Source organism: Anabas testudineus, chromosome 22 (genome assembly GCF_900324465.2).
Source record: "Anabas testudineus chromosome 22, fAnaTes1.2, whole genome shotgun sequence".
Lineage (NCBI taxonomy): Eukaryota > Metazoa > Chordata > Actinopteri > Anabantiformes > Anabantidae > Anabas > Anabas testudineus.
Window position 1 is genome coordinate 6,860,134 of NC_046630.1, and position 26,968 is coordinate 6,887,101.

At 40.9% G+C, this 26,968-nt stretch overlaps 3 protein-coding genes across 5 annotated transcripts; 1 reads left to right on the forward strand and 2 right to left on the reverse strand.

Moving 5' to 3' along the window:
- Positions 1 to 7: 7 nt before the first annotated feature.
- On the reverse strand, positions 8 to 7,967 carry pls1 (plastin 1 (I isoform)). Of its 2 annotated transcripts, none has more exons than XM_026338886.1 (16): positions 7,618 to 7,967; positions 5,970 to 6,060; positions 5,271 to 5,431; positions 5,057 to 5,186; positions 4,714 to 4,846; positions 4,365 to 4,446; positions 3,675 to 3,840; positions 2,971 to 3,113; positions 2,794 to 2,889; positions 2,334 to 2,535; positions 2,020 to 2,098; positions 1,372 to 1,486; positions 1,135 to 1,268; positions 877 to 1,000; positions 661 to 794; positions 8 to 568 (listed from the first exon to the last, which is right to left on the reverse strand). In XM_026338886.1, the coding sequence occupies exons 2-16, from the start codon at positions 6,037 to 6,039 to the stop codon at positions 430 to 432; spliced, it is 1,908 nt and encodes a 635-aa protein (XP_026194671.1). In that variant the 5' UTR covers positions 6,040 to 6,060; positions 7,618 to 7,967; the 3' UTR covers positions 8 to 429. The 2 variants fall into 2 exon arrangements, with proteins under 2 accessions (XP_026194671.1, XP_026194670.1); XM_026338885.1 differs by lacking the exon at positions 7,618 to 7,967 and adding an exon at positions 6,357 to 6,482.
- Positions 7,968 to 9,274: 1,307 nt separating this feature from the next.
- LOC113148070 (glycogenin-1-like) lies at positions 9,275 to 16,209 on the forward strand. The gene is made up of 7 exons (XM_026339545.1): positions 9,275 to 9,416; positions 11,976 to 12,111; positions 12,236 to 12,410; positions 12,576 to 12,738; positions 13,625 to 13,751; positions 14,214 to 14,451; positions 15,482 to 16,209. The coding sequence occupies exons 1-7, from the start codon at positions 9,275 to 9,277 to the stop codon at positions 15,647 to 15,649; spliced, it is 1,149 nt and encodes a 382-aa protein (XP_026195330.1). The 3' UTR covers positions 15,650 to 16,209.
- A 4-nt stretch (positions 16,210 to 16,213) lies between these two features.
- On the reverse strand, positions 16,214 to 26,663 carry hltf (helicase-like transcription factor). 2 transcript variants are annotated; one of them, XM_026339543.1, is made up of 25 exons: positions 26,530 to 26,663; positions 25,812 to 26,011; positions 24,417 to 24,583; positions 23,998 to 24,140; positions 23,702 to 23,784; positions 23,401 to 23,472; positions 23,043 to 23,234; positions 22,840 to 22,914; positions 22,686 to 22,746; positions 22,543 to 22,594; positions 22,352 to 22,401; positions 22,194 to 22,241; positions 21,951 to 22,061; positions 21,737 to 21,828; positions 21,434 to 21,577; positions 21,127 to 21,259; positions 20,895 to 21,030; positions 20,488 to 20,667; positions 20,193 to 20,308; positions 19,899 to 20,080; positions 19,623 to 19,745; positions 19,267 to 19,379; positions 18,723 to 18,903; positions 18,385 to 18,465; positions 16,214 to 18,201 (listed from the first exon to the last, which is right to left on the reverse strand). In XM_026339543.1, exons 2-25 carry the CDS (start codon positions 26,004 to 26,006, stop codon positions 18,058 to 18,060), a joined length of 2,874 nt encoding a protein of 957 aa, XP_026195328.1. In that variant the 5' UTR covers positions 26,007 to 26,011; positions 26,530 to 26,663; the 3' UTR covers positions 16,214 to 18,057. The 2 variants fall into 2 exon arrangements, with proteins under 2 accessions (XP_026195328.1, XP_026195329.1); XM_026339544.1 differs by having other exon boundaries at positions 26,455 to 26,623.
- Between the last annotated feature and the right edge of the window lie 305 nt (positions 26,664 to 26,968).

Here is a 26,968-nt window from a genome sequence, read left to right on the forward strand (position 1 = left end):
TGTTCAACAGATTCCTTTTAATTATTAAATAGCAATATTGAATGCACAACATTTACAGACTTGAAGTGTTGCAGAAAGAAAATGTGTATACGTGATTCCACTTCTTTCTTTCTCACATTGCAGAAGAAGCAAACAGGTGTAATATCCTATTAAATACCATATAGCAAAGAATGATAAGAAGCATGGTCTATAACATCGCAGCGGACAAACAAATTCAGTCATTATGCTGACGAGAAATAATTATTAATTTTTAGAAGTTTTATCGTTTTTCCTGAATTCAGGTGACAGCTCTCTCTACTGTCAGGTTTAAAGGTCAAATAGGTCAAAAAAAGTACAATTATGTGAAAAAAACATGAAAAAACATGAAAACGACATAGAAACAAAATGTTTATTGGAGGTTGTTTCCTAGGTGGTTTGTTCATGTTTTTCTCAGCGGTTGACCTTTTTCAAACCGTGGCCCATGAGGCAGGCGAACAGCGTCAGCACCATCTTGGGTTTCACCTCCACCAAATCGTCGGGCAGCGCGTAGACTCGAGCTCCGATCTTACGAGCCAATGACACTGCATACCTGGGAGGGACACAGGAAGATAGAGACGTTAGGAGACGAACGATCAGGTGACAAATGAAAAGATGTGGGAAGGGGAATAAAACCAGTTTTACTTGGCATTGTCGAGTTTATCTGCATCCTTCAACACTCCTCTGTCTCCTCGGTTCACCATGTCCCACTTGACCGTACCGGGTGCAATGGCGTCTATCAGGTCAATCACTGGTAGACTGGTGCTGATCAATTTATCCTGCAGAGAACAGGGACGTGGGTTTACATTCACATGCAGCTATCTGTTTACAAAAGTACAACACTTACACACAAACACACACCTTGAAACTACTGATCTGTGTGTCCTTGCGTTTCTGGCTCAAAGTGGTGTTGACCCAGTTGAGAATGATTTGATCTCCAACTTTCTCTCCATCACCAAGATCAGACAAAACCAGCACTGTGTATCTGATGCATAAAAAGCACGAGAACATAAACTAAATAAGGAGCAGTTGTGTTCAAACCACTAAAAGATTGTTAACGTCTGTCTTCACCGAACAAAATACTACATCATGTCACTAAGCTCAGAATGGTGCATGTACCTTCTCATCAGCTGCCAGACCAATGACAGGGTGTGCACTGGACTCCCCTCATTTAGGTTTTCTCCTCCAATACCAACTAGAGAGAAATGTGCAACATCCCTGCCCAGCTCCACGGCATAGTTACAGTTCTCCAGCTGAGATTTGTAAAAAAAATAATAAATTACACATACATTTTATTTTCCAAACCAAATTATTTGGTCATTATTGTTTATTTTGCATCTTTGTAGGACGTTTTACCTTCTTCATGTTGGCCCCCAGGTTAGGATAAGGTGGGTTATTGACTCTCTTCCAATTCACCGGCACATTAACCTTCTCGTAAAGTTGCAGGATCACCAACCCATCACACAGATCACTGCAAAATGCAAACAAATAAAGAAAATCAACTACAAAAATCCACATGTGTAACACATGTCTCAGGAGCACTAAAGTGCCAGATCACATGTACTCCAGGTATGTTCTTCGAAGGCAGCTGGATTTTAAGGATGTTGTATGTTGAATGTTGAATTTTTGAATTTAAAGAACTAATGTTTTAAGACATTATTTTCAGATTTCTACAGAAAGAATTGAGTTCTTGTTGAGATATTTTTGGAGCTATTCCAGCATATTGCAGATGTTTACACGTGATTATGTTTAAGGCCAAAAAGAGTCACGACTGCAGTACTTTTATAGCTTTCTATAGGTCCATCTGTGATACTACTTTGATGATACCACTGATTACCGTTCTCAAATGTTATGGTGCAGGGAGAAATTAGGACACACCACTTCCTTCTCAGTTTTTACCAACAGCACACAAAAATAAACCTAATAAAAACATATAAAACATGTTTAGAAGGTCGACCCATTACTGATAAGGTCAATGACGCTGACATGCAACTTATGATTTACCAGTACAGGTGGTTGACGTATGGATTGACACCCAGAGAGTTGATCCAGTTGCGAAATGTTTTCTCTTCTCTGGACTCACCTGAAAATACATATATATATACATACATATATAGAAAGTGGACACGGTACACACCATCACGTTCTCTATTAGCTTTAATTGTATCATTGCTGACACCTAATTGGCTAAAACAGTAAACATTCTGTAGCTGTATGGATGCTGTAAGCTGTCACTTGGCTTAAATACCTTGACATTGTGCGGCATAACACCATAGGACTAAATCCTTTATCCAGTGAGGGTTGTGTTTATATCTCACCCTCTATGTGGGCAGTATCTATGTCGTTGCCGTTGATCTGAGCCTTCTGCAGTCCAGCGTGCATATTGAACAAGTTGGCCACAAAGGCCAGGTTGAGTTTGCTGTTTCCTGATGTGACGTCATGAGGAGAAACAAACTGCCTACAGTCCAGCCGGGCTGCCTGCCGCAGCATCAGCTCAGCTCTTTGGTCCAAATTGTGTTCCTTTATGGAAACATAAAACAGAAACATGGGAACAAGTGGAACGAATCCAGAAGCAAGGTTACTGTGTCTGCAGCAAAACAGACAAACATGCAAAAAAGGCAGATAACAGTTTAAAGCTGAAACAAACAAACAAACTATAATATAATGACAGTTTACATCCTCGTCCTATTATATTTAGGTAATTCACATCCCTTTTCACATTTGACAATTTTCAGTGAGTGAGTAATCTGAAAAAAATAAATAAATAAAGTGACTCACATTCAGGCCACTCATGTCAATTTTGACAATCATTTTATGCTCACGCTCTTCATGGGAAGCAATTTGGTCAAGTAGGTAGAAGTAAGCCCGCGAGTCCTGCAGGGTCCAAGAACAAGAAAGGGTTACAGTCATGTCTTTGTGTGTTGTGTGTCTGTATTTGTGTGTTCTGCAGACAACCTTAATGTCTTCGCTGAAGTTTCTGATTGTGTCTGTTCCCGCGTTGCGTAGATGATAGTTAACCCAGCGAAGCAGCAGCTCCTCGGGGGAGAGAGACATGAGGTGATCAAGTTCTTCTCCGTCTATCAGAAGGCAGATCAAACCTGGAGACAGACAAGGATGCAATCAGTTCGCAATTAAGTCCGAGGAACTTCAGTTCTATTGACTGTTCTGTTAATAGTTGATCAACAGAAACTGAATTTGCAACAGTTCTGAATTTAATTTGCAATTTAGAATAAAGACTGCTTTCATATCTTAGATGAAAGTTTGTGTATTGACTGGACAAAGTGAAAGGTTTGAAGAAGTATTTGGTTCTGAACAAAATGGCCTGGTAATTGTCTCCTCTATGGCAAATCTGTTTCTGTCAGTACATTCAATTGACAATCAAGTTATGCAAGTGAACAAAGGGCAAAACATAATCATGAAAACTGAAGCATTAAAACGTATGCGTGCCTAGTGTGTCTGGTGAAAGTGAAAACAAGTGTTGTCCTTTCAATCATTACTTTTATTATTGCTTTGTCGTAATCTTAAGCTGGTACACAATTACAATTCATTTCAGCATTTTGGTCCCGCTCAAGGGTTAAGACTTTGGGGGTGCTTTATGTCATTTACCTTTCTCACAACCACAGCAAGACGAGCAAGTGCGTGTGTCTGTGTGCACTGACCTTCGTTCCTGCTGATTTCTATATCAGCAAACAGGCCAACCTTGATGATCTGCCAGAGCAGTCCCAAGACCAGATGAGGTTTTCCAGCCATCAAATCATGGGCGTCAATGTTGACCACGGTGCAGCCGATCGCTGAGGCAGAATTCAAAGCCAAGACCAGATTCTCCTGCATGTGCAAATGATTCTGCGTCAACTTGTTAATTTTCAGTAAAAGTAAAAAAAACAAACCCATCACTGTTGCAGCTTCCTTCGCTGTAACAGCTCAGCAAAAACAAAGAATGTGAGCTAAATCTCCCCAATAATAAATAACTTATTGGAACTCACATGCAGCACTACTTTACAAGTTTATTTTAGAAAATGTATCTTCATGAATAAATGTCCAAATGAAGGCCACAATTCTGTATGACTGTGCTTATTTTTTTCATTTCTTCATACAGGAAGCAATTTCAGAATCACAATAAAAACACATACAAGTATGCAGTAAAAAGTTAATATATCACAAGGTGTTTTTGCACAGTCCAACATTATTTGACAACCAATGTTTTGTCTTAGAGGTGTCCATTCATGACTTGGTGACAGCTGCAAATTTATTATATAATTGTTACAAATTTTCCATTCTCCCGAATGTCTTATTACGAGTATGTCAAGGCTCGTGATACACATCAAAAATAAATAAAAGCCACAACTCACTGTCATTTTGAAGGTGGTAAGTTTCTTTGTGTTGATGACTCTTTCGTCAATGGTGTCGGGCTGAGACAGGTTGATCATTTTGCTGAAAGAGAAGATGCAGCGTGAGTGGGCGGAAACTGAATGAGGAAAAGTGCAAGTGAGTCAGTCAGATATTCGCTTGATCTGCATCCAGAAGTGTAACCGTCCCTTTGTGAATGCACTACTTCATAATATGGTTTAACACTCACAGGGAATGAAAGTGAACCACAGTAAAAAGTACAATAAAATATAAGCCAAACCATTCCTGCTTAATATATACAATAACTGTGCATCCATCAAATGTGGGACTGTTTCTGTGTGTGTCTTATACCATAACAAGATGCCATCGCGGAGAGAGGTGAAGAGGCTCTCGTTGTCAGGGTTAATGGGCAGCACGTGTTGGCAGTCCGGATCCTTCGCCAAAGATTTGTTGATCCAGTTGACAAATGCCACTTTCTCCTCATCTAAACACACACACCATGAATTTTTGAGAACAGCTGGAAGTGTATATATAAAAAATATATAATTTATATATAAATAGTATATAAAATATTTATTTTTCAGACATTTCGACTAGATTAGATGTGAGACTCTATTATAATGTTAAGTAACAAGTGTCAGTGATTGTATTGTATTAAAAATGAAACAAACACGTAACACATGCTTTCTCTCACCAGAGTAAGAGTGCTGCGTTCCCTCGCTGGAGACTCCTGATGTTCCTCCAAAAGATCGGATGCCATCCCTCCTGGTGATAGTCTTCTTAAACGTCTCACTGAACTGTTTACTCTTCAGCTCCTGGTAGATCTGAACATGGACAGGCCGTGTTAATCTCTGGGAGCTTGGATGCACACATTCATATATTTGCTCACAATTTGCATCTGAACTCACAGCAACAAATTCCTCAAAGCTGATCTTCTCGTCCTTGTTTGTGTCTCCGGCGACGAAGATCTCTACAATCTCTCGCACCTTGTACCCCGGCAGGGAGAAACTCGCCTCTCTGAACAGCTCCTGAAGTTCAAAGTCGCTCACATAGCCGCTGTTATCAATGTCTGCACTCAAATAGAGAAGCAGGCAAATGCAAACACATATAGTGAGTAAGTTTGCTTAACAAATTAATCTGAAACTGACAAGCGTGATGTTCATTGTCTAGTCAAGGTCTGTCTTAATAATTTGCCACTGATTTCCTAATGGTTTGAAAGAAATATGATTGTGTGTCCAATCGGATTATTGAGAGAGCACACACTTTGGAGACAGACATACATGTTCAATTATGTTCTGTGGCATGTTCAACGTTGCCTTAATGTGGACACTTAGAGTAATCCTGTAATTATATTATCATTATAACCATTACTACCAGCAAATCTGTGTAATTATACATTTACAATGATTAACTCATTAAATCTGACACTGTCTTATCGTGTCAAAATACTCAACACACACAGTACACATGCTCAGCACTCAGAGCAATAAAAATCTCTTGCATAAGAGTCATATTTTATGGTCTGTTGTAAATCTCTTACTTTGGTCAGAATCACTTTAGTCGGTGGACACAACTGTTGAATGTGTGAGTGTAAGTGTGCAACACACCAATTTTATTAAAGGCCTCTCGGAGATCTTCCAGGTCCTCTCTTGAAATCTGTGTGACGCGATTCTCCATAGTAGCTTCAGCTTTGTGTCCCTGAAACATGCAGCCACACACACACACACACACACACACACATTGAGTTTTGGATCATGTCAGACACAAAGTAGAAGCTGATTTCACAAGACTGAACAATATAACACCTGCAGCAGGAGCAGGTGTTACTTTAATGTTAATGCCACAAACTGTAGCAGTAGAAAATTAACATTACACATAAAGAGCAGTTTTAGAAGCTGATAAAAGCAAGTGACACACCTTCGAGGTTCCACCTATAAAACCCCTGACTGTAGCTCTTTGCTTGAAAAAACTGAGCCTAGGACAGAAACGTATACCTTCATAAGAACCCGTGTGTCCTGTCAACCCCGCGGTGCAGATCCCTCCGACCTGGCTACAAGAATCGAGTCTTCCAGAGTCCTACGAAGCTCCAAGGAGAAGTAAGTCTGGAGACACACAGTGGACCTTTGGCCAGCCTGTACTCTGGGGCAGGCGTACACCCACAGTTAACATTTAACGCCTCAGCTGTGTCATCATCATATGGTCTAAAGAGGTTTGCCCCTTCTGGGCAAACAGAGATACATATCTACCTTAAAGTACACCTACAGATTATTGAAGGAAAGAAATGTAGATAGACAGCTGTGTCTCAGGTTATGTCCTAATGTCCTCTTAAACTGACTGACCCTGTCTTAGGACCTTAACTGAACCTTATCCTTAGAGCATTTAAAGGAACCGTTTGACATTTTGGAACATACAGTATGTTTATTGGCCTGCATGAAGAAAGGGGGAAACAGGTAGCCTGGCTCTGTCCATGCTCAGTAGAGTCCAGGTCCTGGAGTCTGTCCCAGCTCCTGTTTTTACTACTTAGTTTTTGCACTGTCTATCCATCTTTAGAGGTACTTTTTTAGCTATTGGGCAGAGTCTGTTTCCTCATTTCACAGTTGTAAAGACACATTTCAAATTCTGTTTTAGTCAGATACTTATTGCTTCACTTTATCTGCATGTTTTGACACATTTCTGTCTTTATAATTTACTTGTGCAGCCAAAGACAACAGAGAGAACTAACAAAGGTAATAATTCAGTAATTGTTGTGGACTGTAATTAAATGTAATTACAATACAATAATGTCTAACATCCGAGTCCTGCATGTAGGACAAGATTTGTTCTTTAGAAAGCTTTGGTCGTGACAACTTTGATGTTGGGATACTCACATTTTGCATTTCCGTCTAACATGTTTAAAACATGAGGTCTGTGTTTGTGGTTTTCTTGCCTCACTGCCACACAAAGCCCTGTAACCTGAGGCACAGAGCCAGCTGCATCACTCAGATTAAAGTGCCACACTTCACACAACACTGCGTTACTTGACCTTTAATGTAACAATGCTTTGGAGACTCTGGGCTTTCTGGTTTTGTTTAGTCTCCCAGTCTTTTCTTTTAGTTTTTAAATCTGTTGGAAATTGATCAGTGTTGTTTGATCTGCAGGACGTTACATTTGTCTGTGGCCATATTATTTAATGTTTACTGTGCTGCAAAGTGAACCTGTGTTGGAGAATGGCATAGTAACACTTTAACGTAAGGAATGAACACATAAGGAGCTTACATTCAGTCCCAGGCAGGCTGAAGGTTCTTAGCGTTTGGAGCAGGACCAATCCAAAATCCAAAATCAGCTTGATGAGGACTAGTTTTTCTTCTGTATTTGTATTCCTCTTTGTATGTATGTAACTTTTTTGTCACCTCCTTTTCTTTCCGCTCTTCTCTCCTGTTCTCCGTTTGTACCTGTCAACTTCTCCTCTCACCTCTAACGCACCTCAAAAGTTCCATAATCTGCCAAAACCAGAACACGAGACAATTCAAAATGATTCACTCTTGTCCAAGAAAAACACATTTTTGTAACTGTTAACGATATAAAGTCACACTGAAGCTGATTTGTTCCTCTCAATCCACAAAGCTCAAGGACTCCATCTTCCCACCTGCCCTTTAGTTTCTTTTTTCCTCAGACACCTGATCAGCTCGGTTTCACTCTGTGACTCTGAGGTGCTCTCCGGTTACTCAATCTTCCTTGTCACCGGTCTGAGGCAAGCACTCCACCTCTAGCCATCAATGTACCAGCCTCAGTTTTGGCTGCGGACCCTGAGCCAGGATCAGTTCTTAGTGTAAAATTGTAACAGCCAGTCAAAAACTTTCTCATAAGCCTCTTTTATTATTTACTGGCACATAACAGCACATGCGCAGGAAGGTGAAACCATAAAGACCCCGAATGGTAAAAATTATATCGAGTTATGTGATGTAGGTGATTCTTCATTGCGATACAGAAATTCCTTCTTTCTTCCTTCTCTCACTGTGCACATTGGCATGGCATGATAGTAACGTGTTAAGACAGGCTTCATCTTTATAGTAGTGGGATGTGAGATTCGTTGGGTGTCATCCCAACACACACATTGGCTGAGCTCTGAATGCGTTTTCCTTTCAGCTGTAATGTGAAGACTTGACCACTCAGGGGCAGCGCTGGCCTAAACTGAGGTGTGAGGCCGAGCTTCCTAGGTGGACAGAGGATCTTCCTGCAGACAAGTGTAATGAAGATGGAGGTCAATCTCTTGCAGACATGTTGCATCTTAAACTTAAGTGAAAGGGAAACACGATTAAAAGACGAGAGATATTTCTCCGCCATCTTTGGGTCACTCCAGAGATATTCTATGGTGTTAACGCATGGGTTTTGACTTGTTCACTCCAGCATTGCCTTTGCTGCATGTTTTGACTGATCGTTGTGTTGATAAAGTTTAACCACAGAGCTCTGCACACTCTGTGACACAGGGTGTGAACTGTGAGCCACAACGTGCACAGCCTTTCTAATCTGTACTCAGTCAATCAATCAGTTTGCAACAGGCCAACGCTAATCAAGGTCTAGACACAGCTCAGGGACAATCAAAGCAAACAGGATGCAGCTGAGAGCAATTCAGAGCTGCACAGCAAAGCACCTAATGCTACAAATACATAGAAACAGAATAAATAAAAATATAACACGTATATGTATATATGTGGGCTAAAACAATATAATCACTTTTGCTACTTCAGATTATACTATGCTTATGTTATTTTTTATGAACACATGACCTCCTAACAACACATCAGAGTATATATGTGCAAATGTTGATGTGATGTGATGTTTGCTGAGCATCAACAAAGTGTAACTCAGACACAGTCAGTGTTTAAACCATGTGGGTTAAACGGAGGGGGGCGTGTCAGCTGTCACTGGTCACATGACCCGGAAAATGTGGGGCTTAATTCCTGTGTTGGACTGTTCCCAGCTGCTGCGCTTTTGCCCTTCGCCGTGCAAACCCTCGGTCTGCTCCATCACGACCTCCGACCCCCGGGTGGACTCTCCTCAGCGCACCATGTCGGGTAAGACACGCCGGGGGCTTCGCCGACCTTCGCCGTCAGAAACACGGCGCAGCCCTGGACCGGACCGGGGCTGCGCCAAAAGTCCGCATCTCTCCAAATATCGCGAATTTATTGAGCGCTGCAGTAAACAGCAGCCGCGACGCTCTCTGCTCCGTTAACATGGAGGGAAACGAGGCCACGACTCGTTTAATCGTTAATTTAAAGAATGGGATGCATTTGATTGGATTGGTGCTGTAGCGGTTTGGACCGGAGTGAAGTTCACGGCAGCGTAAGGTCACACATCCGGTTCGAGTTTTCAAATTAAAAGCGCGCTGAGTGTCAAAGTGTCAGGACAAAAGTAAAGTTTCAAAGAGGAGTCTGTGGAGAAAACGTAAAAATAATCGTTTTATGAAATGTCTTTTCTACATATTTATCAGCATCTTTTTGATGGTCTAATCTGTGCTGGATTTTTAAGGCCACAAAAGTGAGTTCATCAGTAATAATGATTTAGAAATGACAACATCAGGATCAACTTTCTAATTACTGTTTGGACATGTGAGTTACTTGTTGTCTATAAAGTGTCAGCTAGCACTAATAAATATCTGGTATTTTTGCAAAACTGAATCATTTAGACAATTCAGTTATTAAAATAACTCCATATGAACAGGAAACCGTTGATAAATCCAGAATAATAAGGAACTCTGACCATGATTATGTAGCCTACATTTTACAACTGAAAACCAAGTTTTTCTTTAAACAGTTACTTAATTTATCTCAGACAAATAATTGGCATTTCTCTACTTATCTTGCAACTTCTTTGCACTTATTTACAGAGGCAGATATCTGCTTTAGGCTAATATTGACTGATGTATTGATGTGGCTGATTATTAATTTGGAGTTTAGTTAGCACAAGGCCAAAATAAAATAACAGTAAAGTCAGAGCGGAAGTGTGCATTGCATGACTGGCATTTATTATTTCATAATGCATATTGCAACTAGTTAACTTAGCTTAACACCAAGACCGAAAAGCAGCTACTTCAGATTTAAAGTAAAGGTTAGCTATTATTTTACAACCTTCCATAACTCAATCTTGACGTCCTTTCTTAAAATAAAATCCAGTTTTGGCAACTGTATTATTTCAGATGCTGCTGCACAGCTGGGCAGTCAAATTAATCAATTGCTAATAAATTGATCAGTTATATTCCTATGTTTTAGACTATTGGTCCAGCAGAAACAAATTTATTTATTTATTGTATTTATTAATACAAGGTGAGGGAAATAAACTCGAGATGAATTTGATTCTAATGCTTTTATTCTTTAAAGACGTGTTCTCAACTTCCTGTGTGGATGCGGGAACTTTGATTCTCTTCTCAGTGCGTACGTGCGTCAAACATCGAGGCCTCAAACTTTCTTTTCTAATTCCACAATTCCGTTTAATAGTGTATTGATATTTTTTTTGTCACTAGAACAGCTAGTTTATAACAGGGCTGATATCAACCAATAATTATACTCAGATTTTTTATGGAACTTAGAAGATGGACTCTTGAAATGTAACTTGTGCATTTTAGTTTCATATAACCATAAAATTGATATGATTTATATATGTATATATTTTTATAATGTTATCCATGAAGATTATGTTGGCATTTGGTTTTTAATATATTGCTTTTTAAGCTGATTTCCTTATGATGAGACCCAGAAGTGTGTTAGAGATAACTCCACATGGTTTCTTGCAGATGACACAAGCTTTGCACTCTATGGAAAGTAGGTTTATAGTTAAAACGAGACCCTAGCAACCGTACAACTCTGCCGCGCTGATCGGGTTTCCCACCAGCCCCTGACAACTCTCACATTCAGCTCGGTGAAAACTGTCGGCAGACTTTGACTCAAGCAGCAACACAGCATGCCGCCCTGCTGCTGATGATGTATGTCAAAACTGGCCTTTACACTGAAATCCTGCAAATGAATTGGACCTACTGACAATGATGCAGTGGATTAGACAGCATAGACAGGAAGGGACAGTGGATTTATTAATTCTGTTGTCTAACTTATGTGGTTTGTTAGAGGACGCTAACTGCTGCTCTGACCCTTTGTATCTAAAGAATATAGAAAAATAACGAGTGCAACATAATGTAATTGGTGTTAAATTGATTATCTGAATTGCTATGTTGATTAATAGGTCATCCATTACCTGAACATTAGAGCACAGAATGTGGTCACGATAATAGAAGCAGTGTGCAGGAGAGTTGCAGAAACACCCCGTGTTCTTGTGAATAAGACTTTCTTGTCCTTTTCACTTATTCTTGCACATGAACTGGTTAGAGAGCCTCATTGCACTGATCCTTAGCTGCTTGTGTACATCATGGGTATGCCGTGTCTTTGACCCCTTTAAGGTCAAAGTGTACAGGTCACGGCCGTGGTCTGACTGGAATGAAACTACACTGAGTAAATGTTTTTGTTGCACTTGTTTTATTTATATTCTACTATACTCGTCCGTATTGTGGCTTCATAAGATAATTTCAACACAACACACAGTTTGCTAGTGTTTTTCCAGTTAAGTGTGTGTGTTTGGTTTTTCAGACCAAGCTTTTGTGACTCTAGCCACAAACGACAGCTATGCAAAGGGAGCAATGGTTCTCGGCCAGTCGTTACGAAACCACAACACAACCAGGAAACTGGTCGCACTCGTAGGACCTCATGTCGCAGAACCCTGCAGGTAACACCAACCCTGATGTGTCATTAGCCATTGTTCTGTCTCTTCCTCTGTCGTTCACTGGAAGACACACACTTTCTCGAACTTGCACATTAATATACATTGTGTGTTTGTGTGTGTGTTGCAGGGATGCACTTCGCGCCATCTTCGATGAAGTGTGTGTGGTGGACGTCATGGAGTCGGGTGACGCAGCTCATCTGGCCCTGATGAAGCGTCCAGACCTGGGAGTAACCTTCACCAAACTGCACTGCTGGACTCTCACACAGTACAGCAAGTGTGTGTTCATGGACGCAGACACACTGGTGAGAAACATACTCGATAACACAGGCTCAACACCCCCCTGTCCAGTGTACTGTGATGGATCGTTTCAGCAGCAACTGTACTGTAGGCGGTCTTGAATGAAACACTTGAGATGCATGTATGCAATATATCTACAACTTAAATAAACTTCATTCATCTTTATTTAGGTGCTATCAAATATAGATGAACTCTTTGAGAGGGAAGAGTTGTCTGCAGCTCCGGATCCTGGCTGGCCAGACTGTTTCAACTCCGGGGTTTTTGTCTTCAGCCCGTCCAACGAGACACACGAAAAGCTCCTTACGTTCTGCGCTGAAAACGGCAGCTTTGATGGTGAGAGCCGAGCGTTTAGTCTCCTGCTACTAGACTGAGATTGATTTACCAGCACTACTGTAAGTGATGGACCGATATCGGTCAATAGGGCATTGCTGGTAGTACGACTAAAGATATGAAGATCTAAGAAAAACCGTAGGTGTAAAGACATAAATAGTCTGATGTGTGGGGGGGCACCTTGCCTCCCTAAATTTAGAGGTGCTACTAAACTGTGCAGGGTAAACAGAGTTTGACTATGTTCTACTTGAATTAGACCTCCATCCATTTCTGAAATATGACTGAACAGTGTGACCACGAAGTTAATACAAACTGGCAACAAACTAAACCTTTCCACTGTGGACAATGCAGAGAAAAACAGCTTGGTCTTGTCATGTCTCTCTCATGTACACATGTATAAAGGGTATGTGCTAATCTTACTCTTGACTGCCGCCCCTGCTCTTTGTCTGCCGCTCCTGCTGTGTGTACGTGGACTTTGTCACATGCATGCTCACCGTATGTATGCAGCGTTGTCAGTCCTCCTTTTGAGCTTCTATTTTTGAAAATGCCAGAAAGGACACAGTCTGTGGGGGAATGTACAGAGTGTGTGTGGTGATGTGCGGTAAAGCATCCAAGTTTAAAAAAACACATAAGAAAGAAAAGAGCAGATAAGTGTATGACAAGAAGAAAGATATAAATTATTTTGGACAGCCAACTAAAGCAAACTCGATGAAAGGTTTATTAGATTGTGTCATGTTTTTCATCTCAGCCTCTGCTCAAAGCAAAAATGCAGAATCAGTCTCACATGATTATTACTTAAACAAGAAAGAGCTTGTGCTCCCTCTTTTATTTATTTATTTAATCTAACCTGAAATGTCTAAACTACTGTTGTGAACATGTTTGTCTGCAGGTGGCGACCAGGGGGTTCTCAACAGTTACTTTAACACATGGGCGACGGCAGATATTTCCAAACACCTTCCCTTCATCTACAATCTCAGCAGCATTGCCATCTATTCCTACCTGCCAGCCTTCAAACAGTCAGTACACACACACGCACTGTTCTGTAGCTTCTTCTGTGAAACCTTCATGTTAGAGGGTGTAAAGCTTGTCCAATGTCCACTTCAGAGCTTGTGTATTTGTGTCTGCTGGTTGGTGTTGGATTACAAGAGGCATCTGCAACACACATTCTGCTACAGCTACAACCTGCTTTAAAATGCAGAAGCTACTGCACCTACAATTGTATACGTCCTGCTTTAAATATTACATGTACTATAGCTGTCCTCCTGTTGAGTTAGATTCATTCATGTATCCCAATTCATGTTCATTTGTATCATGATTAGTATCTTTTCCACTCTCAAAACCGGTTACTGATGCCTGGTAACATGGGAACATCACTAAAAAGGTCAAATGGGGCAAAATGAACCAACTTCCACGTGTTTAAAAGAGTGGAAGTTAGTTAAAGAAGAGCAACAACTAATATAATTAATTTATTATGACAGGTACGGCCGTGACGCAAAGGTGGTGCACTTTCTGGGTAAAGTGAAGCCATGGAACTACTCCTACGACACTCAGAGGGGCGAGGTCAAAGGTCACTCCCAGTCTCCCGAACCGTCCCAGCTGCACCCCGACTACCTGCTCATGTGGTGGCAGCTCTACGCCAAATCCGTGCTGCCTTTACTGCAGCAGGCCTACGGGGACACTCCCTTCAACACCGGCTTCGCAGAGCAGAGCGAGGATGTAAGTCGGCCGCTGCGGCCTCGAAGTGTGTGAAAGTGCTCATCTGTAGGTGCGGCTGTGGTCGGTTTGGATATGTCGAAATATAAATGAGGATGACTGTGAATATGTGTGTGTTGTCATATATTGGCTGTGTCAAAACCTGCTGCTACCTGCTAGGCTGGGTGACCTTTCTCTGTCTCTATCTGCTTTTAAGCTGCAGATAAAAATGCAGCGTACTTTCAGCTGTCACAGTAACAACGAAAAGTCGATTGTCTCCTCATTCCTCTGCACCAGTTTGTTGCCAGTCCACTCAGCAGTGTCGTGACTTCACGAATAGTTTGCTGACTTGAATGGAATATGCAGGGTGCCAGGCTGGCTGCATCTGCTCAGCACTTCAGAGCAACAGGAAGCTGCCACGCTGCCTGTCGTAACATTACTGTAGTGAAATAGCTCAGTTAGTCACTGACTGTAGTTGGGACATCTGCAGCTTCGCCAGCTGCCTGAAGCTGTGGTACGCTGTGTCAAAGAGACAAGTTTGTACAGACGCACCTGTATTTGATGTTTTGAAGTCTTGGCACTAGCTCAGGATTTTTCTAGTCTACATGTTGTACGTGTGTTTCGTGAAATGAATACGATTTATGGAGCGTTACAGCTCTGCGCTTCATGCTGTTCGTTTGGTTTAAAGTAACCTGTAGCTGCTGACAACCAGCCACTGTAGACAAGAGTTCATACTACCAGAGCAGTTATGTTTTTAGTATGAATTATTGAACATGCATCTGTGGTAGGTTTTCTGCTTCATTGTTACTCTAAACCTGTTCAGTTCTTATCTTCTGCAAATGTGTTGCAAAACGTCTTGTTGCACTTTGACTGACGAAAGGCCTCCACACACTGATTCTCTCCAGAGTAGAAAAGAGCAAATTCCCTTTTTTTAAAAAGGACATTCCAGTTGAGGGGAAGCCAAGCATGGCTGAACACGAGGGAAAGCAGTCCTTATAAAGTATTGCTCCACTCTCATTTAATGATTCATTCATTCTTTCCTTGTCTGTTGCAGAGTAAGTTTCACGAGGATGTGACGGAGCAGCCCGCGGCCTCTGCTGCGCCTCCCCAGAAGGTTTCGTCAGAGGAGAGGAAGCAGCGCTGGGAAGCCGGCCAGATCGACTACATGGGCGATGACTGCTTCGCCAACATTGAGAGAAAGCTTGACTCCTTCTTGAAGTAGCAGGCGAGTGAGGGAGCACAATGGACAGAGAGGGCACCGGTTGAAGCTGTGCGGGTGTGGGATTTCACCACCCCTCAGCCAATCACAGGGGCTCGATTAGCAGGGGACTGAATGGATGCATCTGCAACTTTCAGCTTCACTTTCTGCATCCTGTCAGTGTGTTTAAACGATTCTAAGTTTGACACGGTGTCCATGCACTCTTGGCGTATTCATTTTTCTCTTAAAAGAAATGTGTGACATTTGGGAAATGTGCTGATTCACCTTTTTGCTGAGAATGAGACGATAAGCTTGACACCAGTCATGATTGTACGGTTATTTGAAGCTACCGCAATCTAGCCTCATGTGTGACCTCAGCACTGAAATAAAAACATTTTGTTTCTCACTTTACTCGGCAGTGAGTTACATTTTAAAACCCAATTTTCTTTGCCTGGATCACAGTTTGTTCACAACTGGTTCAGTGCAGGCAAAATTAATCATTCTAGAAACTTGGTTAACAATTGTGAGATCATGAAAACACACCTGAAGATGCAATTCACTGCTGAAGTAGGTTAATAAATTGTATGTATATTGTATGAACAGTGAGTGGTTCTGTTACCAACATTTCCCACCATCATTTATGAAACCTGTTACTTATGCACATCTGGCTTAATTTGTACATAACCCAATGTGTGTACATGACAATTCACTGTTTACAGATTGTTATGTATCCGACCATTTCTTGATCAGCTTGTTTATGAGTGAGCTACCATAGCCAGGCGGTGGTGGTTAATAATCTTCTCTCCCAGCTCTTAACAAAGTGAATAAGCACAGCTGCTTCCCAAAATGTCGTAACTATTTCTTTAAGTGTTCAGGTGCATCTTACGGAAATGGATTCCTTAGTCTTCCTGTGGAAACCTTCAGCAACAGCAAAACTAAACGTTTGAAGTTGTTTCTGGCTCTTACCACAACTCCTCTCCTGCAATAAGTCTCTCTACCTGAACCACTTTAAAGCAGATGTGCAGTAACTGGCTGACGTCCCTTTTGCAGTCCATGCTCGTCCTTTTCAGCCAGTTACAGTCTCGCTTTAACCTGACAGCATTCACCTCGTCAGAGGACATCGATAGATTTACCTAGCTGTGCCTCTGCTACTCACCAGCTCCCTGTGGCTTTAGCTTTGTGACATCACACACTGTATTAGGGCTAGAGCCAGTTGTGTTGTATTTGCATGGCACAGTTAAAACGTGGGTCAGTAATCGAATCGCGTCCACCCCGATCCTACAATGACTGTATGTATTTGTGAGGGATTTAACACTAGTGTGCTCCCGAGACGTGTCACCTGTATGCGTGCCCTGCATGTTATCTCCCCATCAGACCCACATCAGTGTCTTTGTGCCATGACCTGGGTTTCATCAGTTCCTGTCTCTAGTGTAACCAGCTGCCTTATTGCCTTTCACAGTTTACAAAACCTTATTTACTGTAACTGCTGCTGCTAGTATCACAACAAATTTCCTTCTGTTCCTGTTAAGAAAACCTTTATTTCACTGCAGCTGTGTGCACTTAGACTAATCCACAGCTCCTAACAGTAATTAAAGTACACTCCTTAATTCTCCACTAAATGGTTTGCATCAAGAAGCTGTCAAGGTCGAGAGAAAGGTCTTTGTGATTTAGTCTAGTTTGCTAAATCCTGAAAATGTATCATGGTGGAAGTGGAACACAATGTAGTGGTACTGGTTAATGCAGGTCTGCCCTTTACGCCAGCTGTTATTGTCCATCCCTGTTAAAGTGCTAATAAAGAACTGGTTAAAACCTCCTTTTCTCCATCCTGTCATGTTTGTTTTCAGTAAATATTACAGTAGTGATTAGATGTAGGGATACAACTGTTTTCTATTAAACATCAAATTTCTAAGTGGCCATGACAAGTTCTAGCAATGCAAGATGACATATTTACATCTTAAATACAGTAGAATTGGGCATCATTTTCTCCTACTTTTTAATTGAAATATGTTTGGCTAAGCTTGATAGCAAACACTTGAAACTGAAACCAGAAATGGGGGGTATTCACCTGTTGTAGTTGAACTGCTATAGGTGAGCACTTATGTATGTAATGTAAACTAAACCTTTGACAAAATCCTTATCCACCACCTCCATTCAATAGTACCCCTTTATACAGTTTGTATGGTTATCAAATCAATTCAAACTGAACAAAACTTAAGGTATGTTTTTATAAATCAGAATCAAAGTTAATCAAATGAAGGTAGAAATAAAATCTTTGAACATCAGTGATCAAGTATAAATGAAAATGTTTAACCTTGTGAAATGAACATAACACTGAAAATGTGCAAATGTTCTGACCCCGTCCACCAAAAAAACAGAAGCTGATGGGACAGGTCAAATTCAATACTGTGTTGCTTCCACGTGAAGTCAGACATTTACAGCTCCATCAGAGCTTTGATGTCACTAATACGAGACGCTTTCCTGTCGGTGTTTGTGGAGCCGAATGCCTTCTCCAGCAGGTCCTGCTTCTTCTTCTGGATCTTCACCATGTTCTCCTCCACTGAATCCTTCACGATGAACTGCAGCAACAGGCAAAAATAAAAAATAACACATTTGATATTTAGGGGGAGGAAACATTTAATAAGTTCTTTAGTGTGAGACAGTGGAGCACAGTATCTAAAGAGTACAGCCTATAAGTCAAACTGAGTTTGTCTAGGTCTTTCTGACCAAAAACAAGTTGTAAAGTGGAGGCGTTTCTCAACCTTAGTAACACAGACTTTCCTCTTCTGGCCCAGACGGTGACAGCGATCAATACACTGCTCCTCGGTAGCCGGGTTCCATGCCTAGTTTAAAAACACGAACAGTGCATGTGTTAGGTATGGCCTCACCTGTTGTACATTAAAATACTGTCAATTAAATTCAACAGATTGAATTTATGACATTACTACATAGTGTACTGATGAATATACTGTTATACTTTGATGTAACAAGTTGTAAATATAATAAATATTAAACCAAACATCCCGACTAAGTGCAAACCCACTGCAGCATGCTTCAAAGTTGTGAATGTGTCCAATTTCTGGCAAAAATCACTGCTTACAGGGTCCATGAGGAAAACATGAGAGGCAGCCGTCAAGTTAAGCCCAACCCCTCCAGCTTTGAGAGACAGAAGCATTATGACAGGACTGCTGTCTGCAGAGCTCTGAAACTCCTGGATCACCTGGGTCCTCTTCTTTAGGCTCATGGTGCCATCCAAACGCACATAACTGAAGCCATGCTCTCTGGTAAACATGGAGGACAATAATGAATACCATAATATTTATTAAAATATTACATGACCAAAAAGAGCACATCACAATGTATTCTTCCAGTTCTTGTATTTCATACAAAATTGCCTCTACCCATTGTGCACAAACAAAACTTCTTCTTATAAACTTATAATCAAAAAGATAGAAATGTGGGATAAAATAGGAGTTCTTTACTTCATTTGACTTCTCTGATCAATTATTTCTATCATAACCCTAACATGAAGGATCATGTTCTCAGACACACACAGAGGCACAGGCATTTTCCCACTTGTCTTAGTAAACTTTGACTATTTGAGAAAAGTATTTAAAAAACAAAACAAAACACGTGTTTGTTACCTGAGTGGAGTCTCCAGAATGGTGAGGAAACGTGTAAACTGAGAGACAACTAAACACTTGATGCGGTTGTCTTCACTTCGCAGCCTGAGTAGGTTTGCCATCAGCGCCTGCACCTGCACAGACAAAAACAGACTTCTGACTTTCCATCACTGTTAAAATGCTGAAGACGACTCTTTAATTTACTTAAATTTGTGGAAAAGTCACAAAGCATCAACGGTAAGACTGTATTCTACTGTAAATGTGTAGTATTTCAAAGATTTCTCTGGACTAGACTGATTCACCAAAAACCTCTGATTCTGAGTGGTCTGTAAAATGTTCCTATTTTTACTCTCTGGTACAATTTGCAGCCTCTGCACCTTCGAGCTTGTCCTCCACTTCTCAGAGTTGGTACCGTTCTCTTCCCCCATTTCCTCCTGTGGAAACTCTACTAGCTCACTGGTTTTGATCTCACTTCGACAGAGAGGACAGCGTGCTGTTTCCTGTGCACAGACACACACAGAGCGTAGAAAAAATGTAAATCTGTTAATGATTATGAGCTAAAGAATGACATAGCAGTGAAAACTTTCTGATAACTTATTCAAATAATAGTGACAGTACACGGCCCTGGTCTCTGCTGAAAGCAACACATTTACCTTTTCAGTGCTGATGACTTGGGCGATGCAGGGCCGGCAATACACGTGGGCACAATGTGTAATAACAGGCAGACGGACAGATTCCAGACACACAGAGCACTCCTCATCGGAGCCGCTGGCCAACACCATGCGCAGCTTTTCAATCAGACGTTCCCTAAGTTCTGCAGGTGTTGCTGCAGCACCTAAAGACGAAGGTAGGACATGGAGAGGGTAAGAAACATTTGACACAAATATATGAGCAAACTGAGTTAGAGAAAGCACTTAAATAAAACTTTTATTAGAATGAGGTTTTGCCTAAATCTGTGGATGTCTTTGCCAGAAGATCAGGGTGGCAGCAGAGCTGTCGGAGCCTCATGAGGATGGCCAACACATGAGCATAATTGCTCAAGACCGTCCCTTCAGCTACATATCTACACAGACACACACAAACACACAATAAATGTGAATTGGTTATAACATGCATACGTCAGTAGCCAAATATTCAATCAAATATTCCATTACTTTGTAACCATTTGCAAGTTGGCAACCTACAAAGTTGCTATCTTCAAATATTCACACACCTGTACATACAACACTGACACAAACATACCTGCCGATGGTATTCCTTCCTTCGTTGCGAGCCAGTTCATACTCCTCTCTCTCTGCCTGGCTCAGTTCAACCTTCTCCACACATACAGTCTTCTCTGGTAGAGACACCAGGGGGCGCCCGTTGACCTCACTATTCTTGGTCCGCCGCAGGGTGATGCACTTAACCAGGGTCTGCAGGTTCCTGCAGGCAGTATTAAATGCCTGAATTTAATAATATCTACCTAATTAACAGAATGAACACAAAATGACAAATGCCAAAGACAACGCTGTCACAGACCCAGAGTAAGCAAAGTAACCAGCCAAAAAAATTAGTTAGAAAAACAAAATGACGATTGCGCCCTCTAGTGTACTACTACATCATTGCAGCTCAGTAATTGAATGTACTACAGTATATCAGGGGTCACTCACTGCAGGCCCTCTTTGTTTCCTTGTGTAACGGGCCTCTGGATCACTCTGTTCCACCACTCCCTCACATCAAAAGGCTTCAGATGCAAGAAGGCCAGCAGCATCCACAGGTCCTTTACACTGTTTTGGATAGGAGTACCTGGAGGAGTATTAGGATGTTTTGACTTGTTTGCAATATAAATATACTCAACGCTGATGAATGATAAATCCTGTATGTTTGTGTTTTAATGGATACCTGAAAGAATCCATCGGCGCTGAGCTTTAAAGCGAAGCACAGCCTTACTCATCAGTGTGTCTGGGTTTCTTATGATGTGTCCTTCATCCAGCACAACCCTGAGCCAATTGACCACATGGAGAGGGCTTTTATCCTGAAAAGGGAATAATTACAGTGTACAGCAAATTATACAAGAGGTTAATTATCTGTTATCTTTGCAAATAAAATACACGTACAAGTTCAGACCAAATTAGTCATGTTTCTCTTCTGAGTTAACACCTTTGCTCACCTCCCGCTACTGATATACATGTGATCCGTTTCCACTCACCCCATTGTCAGAAGAGAGAATATTGTAGGTGGTGATCACAACATCCTGAGAGGACAGAAACTTTGTGCTTCTATTGCGGTCTGAGCCATAATACAGGTACACGTTCAGCTTCACATTAGCACTCACATGCTGCTCAAACTGGTCCTGCATGCACACACAAAAGAGAAGAAGAGAATATTTAACATACAGGATAGAAAGGCAGCACTGAAAGTGACACCTCAATTTTTAGAAGTGTCACCTGTTACCAAGCTGAAGGATGTACAATAAAGGCAACAGTGTGGTTGTTGTAGGGGGTTTTCCTACCAGCCAATTGCTGAGCACAGAGAGTGGGCAGATGATGAGGGTTGCTCTGGCTTTTAAGTCCTCTGCACTTTCAGGGATTGAAGGGTCCGAACCTGCACATACAAAACATACACAAACAATTCAGTCCAGTTTCTCTATTAAATTTCACAAATTTAATGCTACATGTCAAAGAGCCAAAGGAAACAGCAGATAAAACGACATTGTCAGGACTTACTCAGTGTGGGAGTCGCCTTCTTGGAAGTTTTCTTCTTCTTGAAACCTGTATCTGATATTAAGCCACCTAGTGCTGCAGCAAAGTCCAGATCTTCCTGGAATCCTGGGGCGTCTGCACAGAAACCATGTAGATAAATGACTTAGATTTGAAAGAATTTTAATTTTACACAACATAAATAACAAAATAAGCTTAACAAAATGAAAATGGCAGGTTATTAGTATTCACGAAAATGTCAATCTTTACCTTTACTGGGCTTTCGTTTAATAGCTTTAATTTTTCCTTTGCTTATACCTGTGATTGGACAAGACAGGCAAAAAGGTAGGTAAGTCAGAACAGTCACTGAAAAAAACAAAACTACACAAACAAATATTAAAGGTGAAAAATATGGAATCGGATTTTACTTTTCTCTGACTCGTCTGGTGTATGAGCACAGGTCACCTCTGCCTGGGGACTGGCCAACACAAGGACATATAAAGTTGGGATAAGACAGAAAAAGCTATGGTAAGTGAGCTTAATTAATAAGATTAAGTATGGCCCCAGCTAAATAAGTAAACACTGACAATATGAGTCAATTCACTTAAAACACACTTACATGTCTGTGCGTAGAGAAGCGGCTGCTCTGCTGCTAACTCCTGCTCCATCACCTACACAGAGAGGAAACAAAGATGCCACATCATCTCTTGTTATTATATATGGTGAAGCAAAGAGTGAACAAGAGGCATGAGATGAAAATACCTTCCAGTTTCGGGGGCATCTGTTTTTTAGTTCTGGCTTTGAGTGGTGAAGACTGGCCCTCCTGGTAACATGCAAACAACCATTTTATAATGAACAGATGTTGCTCACACCACACAGTGATTGAAAAGTACAGATTTAGCACAGTTACACTTACACATGTTTCCACAGGCAGGGGCTTTCCATTATGGAAGTTGGTGAGGATCAGAGCAATGGTTGTCAGAGTTTTCCCCTTAAAACAACACACACATGGGTTTTAGTGTTGATTCACATCTGCTTAATTAGCAGCTTTGTGACGTCTGGTCTCGGTTTTGTGTTCCCTGCCTGATAGTCAGCCATACGTGTAAAATGTGTGCTTACCAGTCCCATGTCATCTGCCAGTATTCCCCCGCGAACCCGCTCCGGTATTTCTTTGGCAGAGAAACATGTCAGGGTGTTGTAGTACAGCTCACCTCTCTTCTCCCAAAAGGGTGGGAGTCCAGATTTGTTTTCTCGAGCACACATCCAGGACAGCGCCTTCTTCTGGTGAGGTAGGAGAGGAGTACCCACAGACTGCAGAAATGGGGCACAACACATGTTTTAACAATGTGGGGGTGCATGGAGGTGACAAGTAGGTGAGGTGAAAAAAAGAGTATGCTGGAGTTTATCCGGCACTACAGTGAGAGAAAGTAGAAATGAAGGATTGAAAAAGTCACGTCAGAACAGACTGAATAAGTACCTTGGCTGCTTCTTTCTCCCCATCTTTACTCTCCATCAAGCCTTCAAACAAATTATCAAATGCATTCTTCAGCTGAAAGAAAAAAAAAACTGCTGGATTAATTTAAGTCTTTTTCACATTTAGAACATGAATCACTCTAAACAAATTGGCATGAAAACAATATGATGTACAGAGAAAAACATTTTGATCATAGTTTGTACCCTTTAACAAATACTTAATAAGACTTTATAAACAGTAAACAACATCTAAAATGTCATAATTCACCTGTTAAATGTATCTAAACTAAATTTAAGTCGATTACCTCTTCTGCAGTTAGTGGGATGGTCACACCTTTTTTAAGTGACAATGCACGAGCCCCTTGACTACTGTGTGATTGATTTGAACCTGAAACATGCAGGTGTATATACACACACACACACACACACACACACACACACACACACACACACACACACACACACACACACACACACACACACACACACACAAATAAATTTACTGACATTTTAGTGCTAAAAATGTGCAAATGCAAGATTTCTATCCCATCTAGGAGAAAGTCAGATTAGGTCAGATTAGATGGTAGAACAGTGTTTGTACCTGCTTGCCCGATTCCACCTGTGTTCAGTTTATATCCACGACGTGCCATCATTTCAATCACAGTATTTTTTTTCTCTTCTTTACCCCAGAAAGACAGCATCACTGGCATAGTGAACTTGTTTTTCGTCCCTGAGTGCACCACCCTGAAAAAGAAATTAAACATTAAACGTACACAATCCACGTGTAAAAAACCTATGGTCATGGTTCCTCTTAACACCAATAAATAGTGAACACATGAAAAAGGAGAGAGTAACTGGAGAAAATAATGTTTAAATTATCTAAAAAAACGTAACCAAATACAAACTGTCAATAGCTTATTAACGGTTTTTAGCGCGGTTACAAGATTAGCATTGTAAAAATGCTGCACAAAAACTCATTCAGGCACCTAGACATCATGATGCCAGTAATGATCTACTCACCCCTCTACTTTAGCTAATTTATTGTCCATGACATAGGCCATAGCAGCTGCCAGCTCTTTCTTGATGTGTCCCACCTGGTTGCCATAAATGTTGGCAACCATGACTGCATTTCGGTCGTAAGGATTCTGGGGCTGCCGCACCAATCCAACCATTTCCCCACTATTCACCTGTCCAAAAAATAAAGCACAGATGCTTTCTTATTGCGATTCTACAATGGCAAGACAACGATTGGAAACACCAACACTATTGGATATGGCTATCGGATTTTTATACTGAAATGCAAAATACAAAACAAAACACAGAAAACATGTTCCTCATTCATCTGAAGCATTTTATCCAGCATGTAAACTATCCGGAACTTCCTAGATTACTTATCTTTACTAAACAAGTACCATTTGTTACTCAATCACTGTTAAACCAGTTATTTGAGTTTATATTATGTGCTTTCTCTTTAGAGAGAGCTACAGAAATACAAATGGCCAAAAAGAAACTAAGCTTTGCTTAGAGCTTTCCCAAGAAATGAAAGATTCCTTTAAATGGAGAACACGTCTACAGAGACAATGGATACAAACTGAACAGGATGCAGAGGAAGTGGATAAACTGACACTTGATAAACTGACACCTAACTGCTCCTGAATTGGCAGCATCATTGAATAAAACAAGACAAACCAATGTGCACTTTGTGCAGGTCAGCTGGGCAGAGCTGCCAAGGGAAAAAGAAACATGCCAGGGTTTTCAAATCAGAGAAAAGATTTTGGTGGTCTACACAAGAACACAAGAAAATTGGATCCAAGCAAAGAACATATGGTACAGCTCATACAGCACAGAAGCAGAGCTGATGAAAACATGACAAATGTCTGTTTAACACCATCAGTGAAGCATGGAGATTATCTCATTATGCTCTGGCAAAGGGAGTGTGGGTGATATGCATCATGTGCAAGGCATAACTTCTTTCTGCAGCAAGTCAATGACCCCAAGCATAGAATTATGTGTAAGAACTATTTGGAAAAGTAGCTGCTGAGATACACACAGCGAAGGCTTTGTCAGCTCAATTAAAATAACTGAACCCCATCAAGACTTTGGGAACAGCAGACCTGCTGTAGAAGTAGTAATGCTGCAGCAGATCTGGGAGGAAATCACACATTATTATCTGCAAAAACTGAGAGTAACACAGATTTGTCTGTTAGTTATTGCTACAAAGGTTAACATGCAAATTTGATTTGTGATTTGTTCATTTTTTGTGTTTTATGATTAATTTACATTCAATAAAACCAACAATTTAAGAATACACAAGTGTACAGGTGTTTCCAAACGTTTCTTTGCTGCTGTATATAAAGTAACCTTTAATGAAATAACTGCATTAGAAGAATAAAGATGACCCGGCTTGATCCTCACCACCCCTGTGTAATATCTGAGGCCAACCACAGTGCCCTGCAGATGCCCAAACAACACGCTGCCATCTGCATCTGGCTCCTCTGATGCAGCTCTGATGGCCTGTGAGAGTGTCTCTGCATTGGTGTCATTGTGGTCCGTGAAGAGGTCCACCTCAGTGTACCTGTCCCAGCCAAACCTCCACCTGTTGGAAAACATGAGCCCTGCAGAACATAGACGAAAACAAATACACAGACAGACAATGGGAAGAGTGTAAGGCTTAACAGGGAACAGAGAGCAACTTACAAGATAATCAGGAAGAACTAAATCTGTTTTGCAGACTGCAATAACAGGTGTTGTATCAGACACAAACCTTATAACTTACAGGCGACACATAGTGAAACTTGCATAAATATGCAATATGCATAAAATTTTATTGCAGCGACCAACAAATGTCTCCTCGCAGCCCTAAAAGCTATTAAGAATTGGCCACATTTATCTCAACTAATCGCTTAATTACAAACTTTTGTCGCAAGAATAAGGTTGTTTCACATTAGGAGGTTTAACAAACCAACATTTACACTGACCGTAGCCTATGTTTACAAATTAGCGTTAGCTTATAATAGCTAGTTTGTGTCATTAGCTAGTGCTGCACTGTCTTATCTACCTGTACTTTGTCCACATAAGTAGTTACAGCTGCCGACAGTGTGTTATTTATCTGTACTTATCAGTATGTGCATACTATTTATCGTCCCTGGACAATAGTCAGTCTTCAAATCGTCTTCTGTTGCTGATGTTTGAGGAACTTTATGTCCATCGCTGAGTCGGCTAGCTTAAGTGAGTGCAATACTTCCGGTTGTACCTTCCAAAATAAACTTCAAGACTAGTGAGGAGTGCAAAAAAATTGTTTGTTTTTTTATAAAACAAAAGATTAAAGCATATAAATATGTTTTTAATTAAATAACCTTGGGAAGTGACTGATTTTGAATGTAAGGACAGCAAAACAAACATTTTCAGTGCATTACCTTCAGTTTAGGGAGACTGTAATTGGTGTTTTCAATTAATTGCTGATGTTTTACAGAGAAAATGAAGAATCACTTAATGAAGAAAATAATAACCGGCGAGGTCATCCGCCCCAAGCCTGTTTCTGATGGAGATTTCTTCCTCTAAAAGGAATTTTT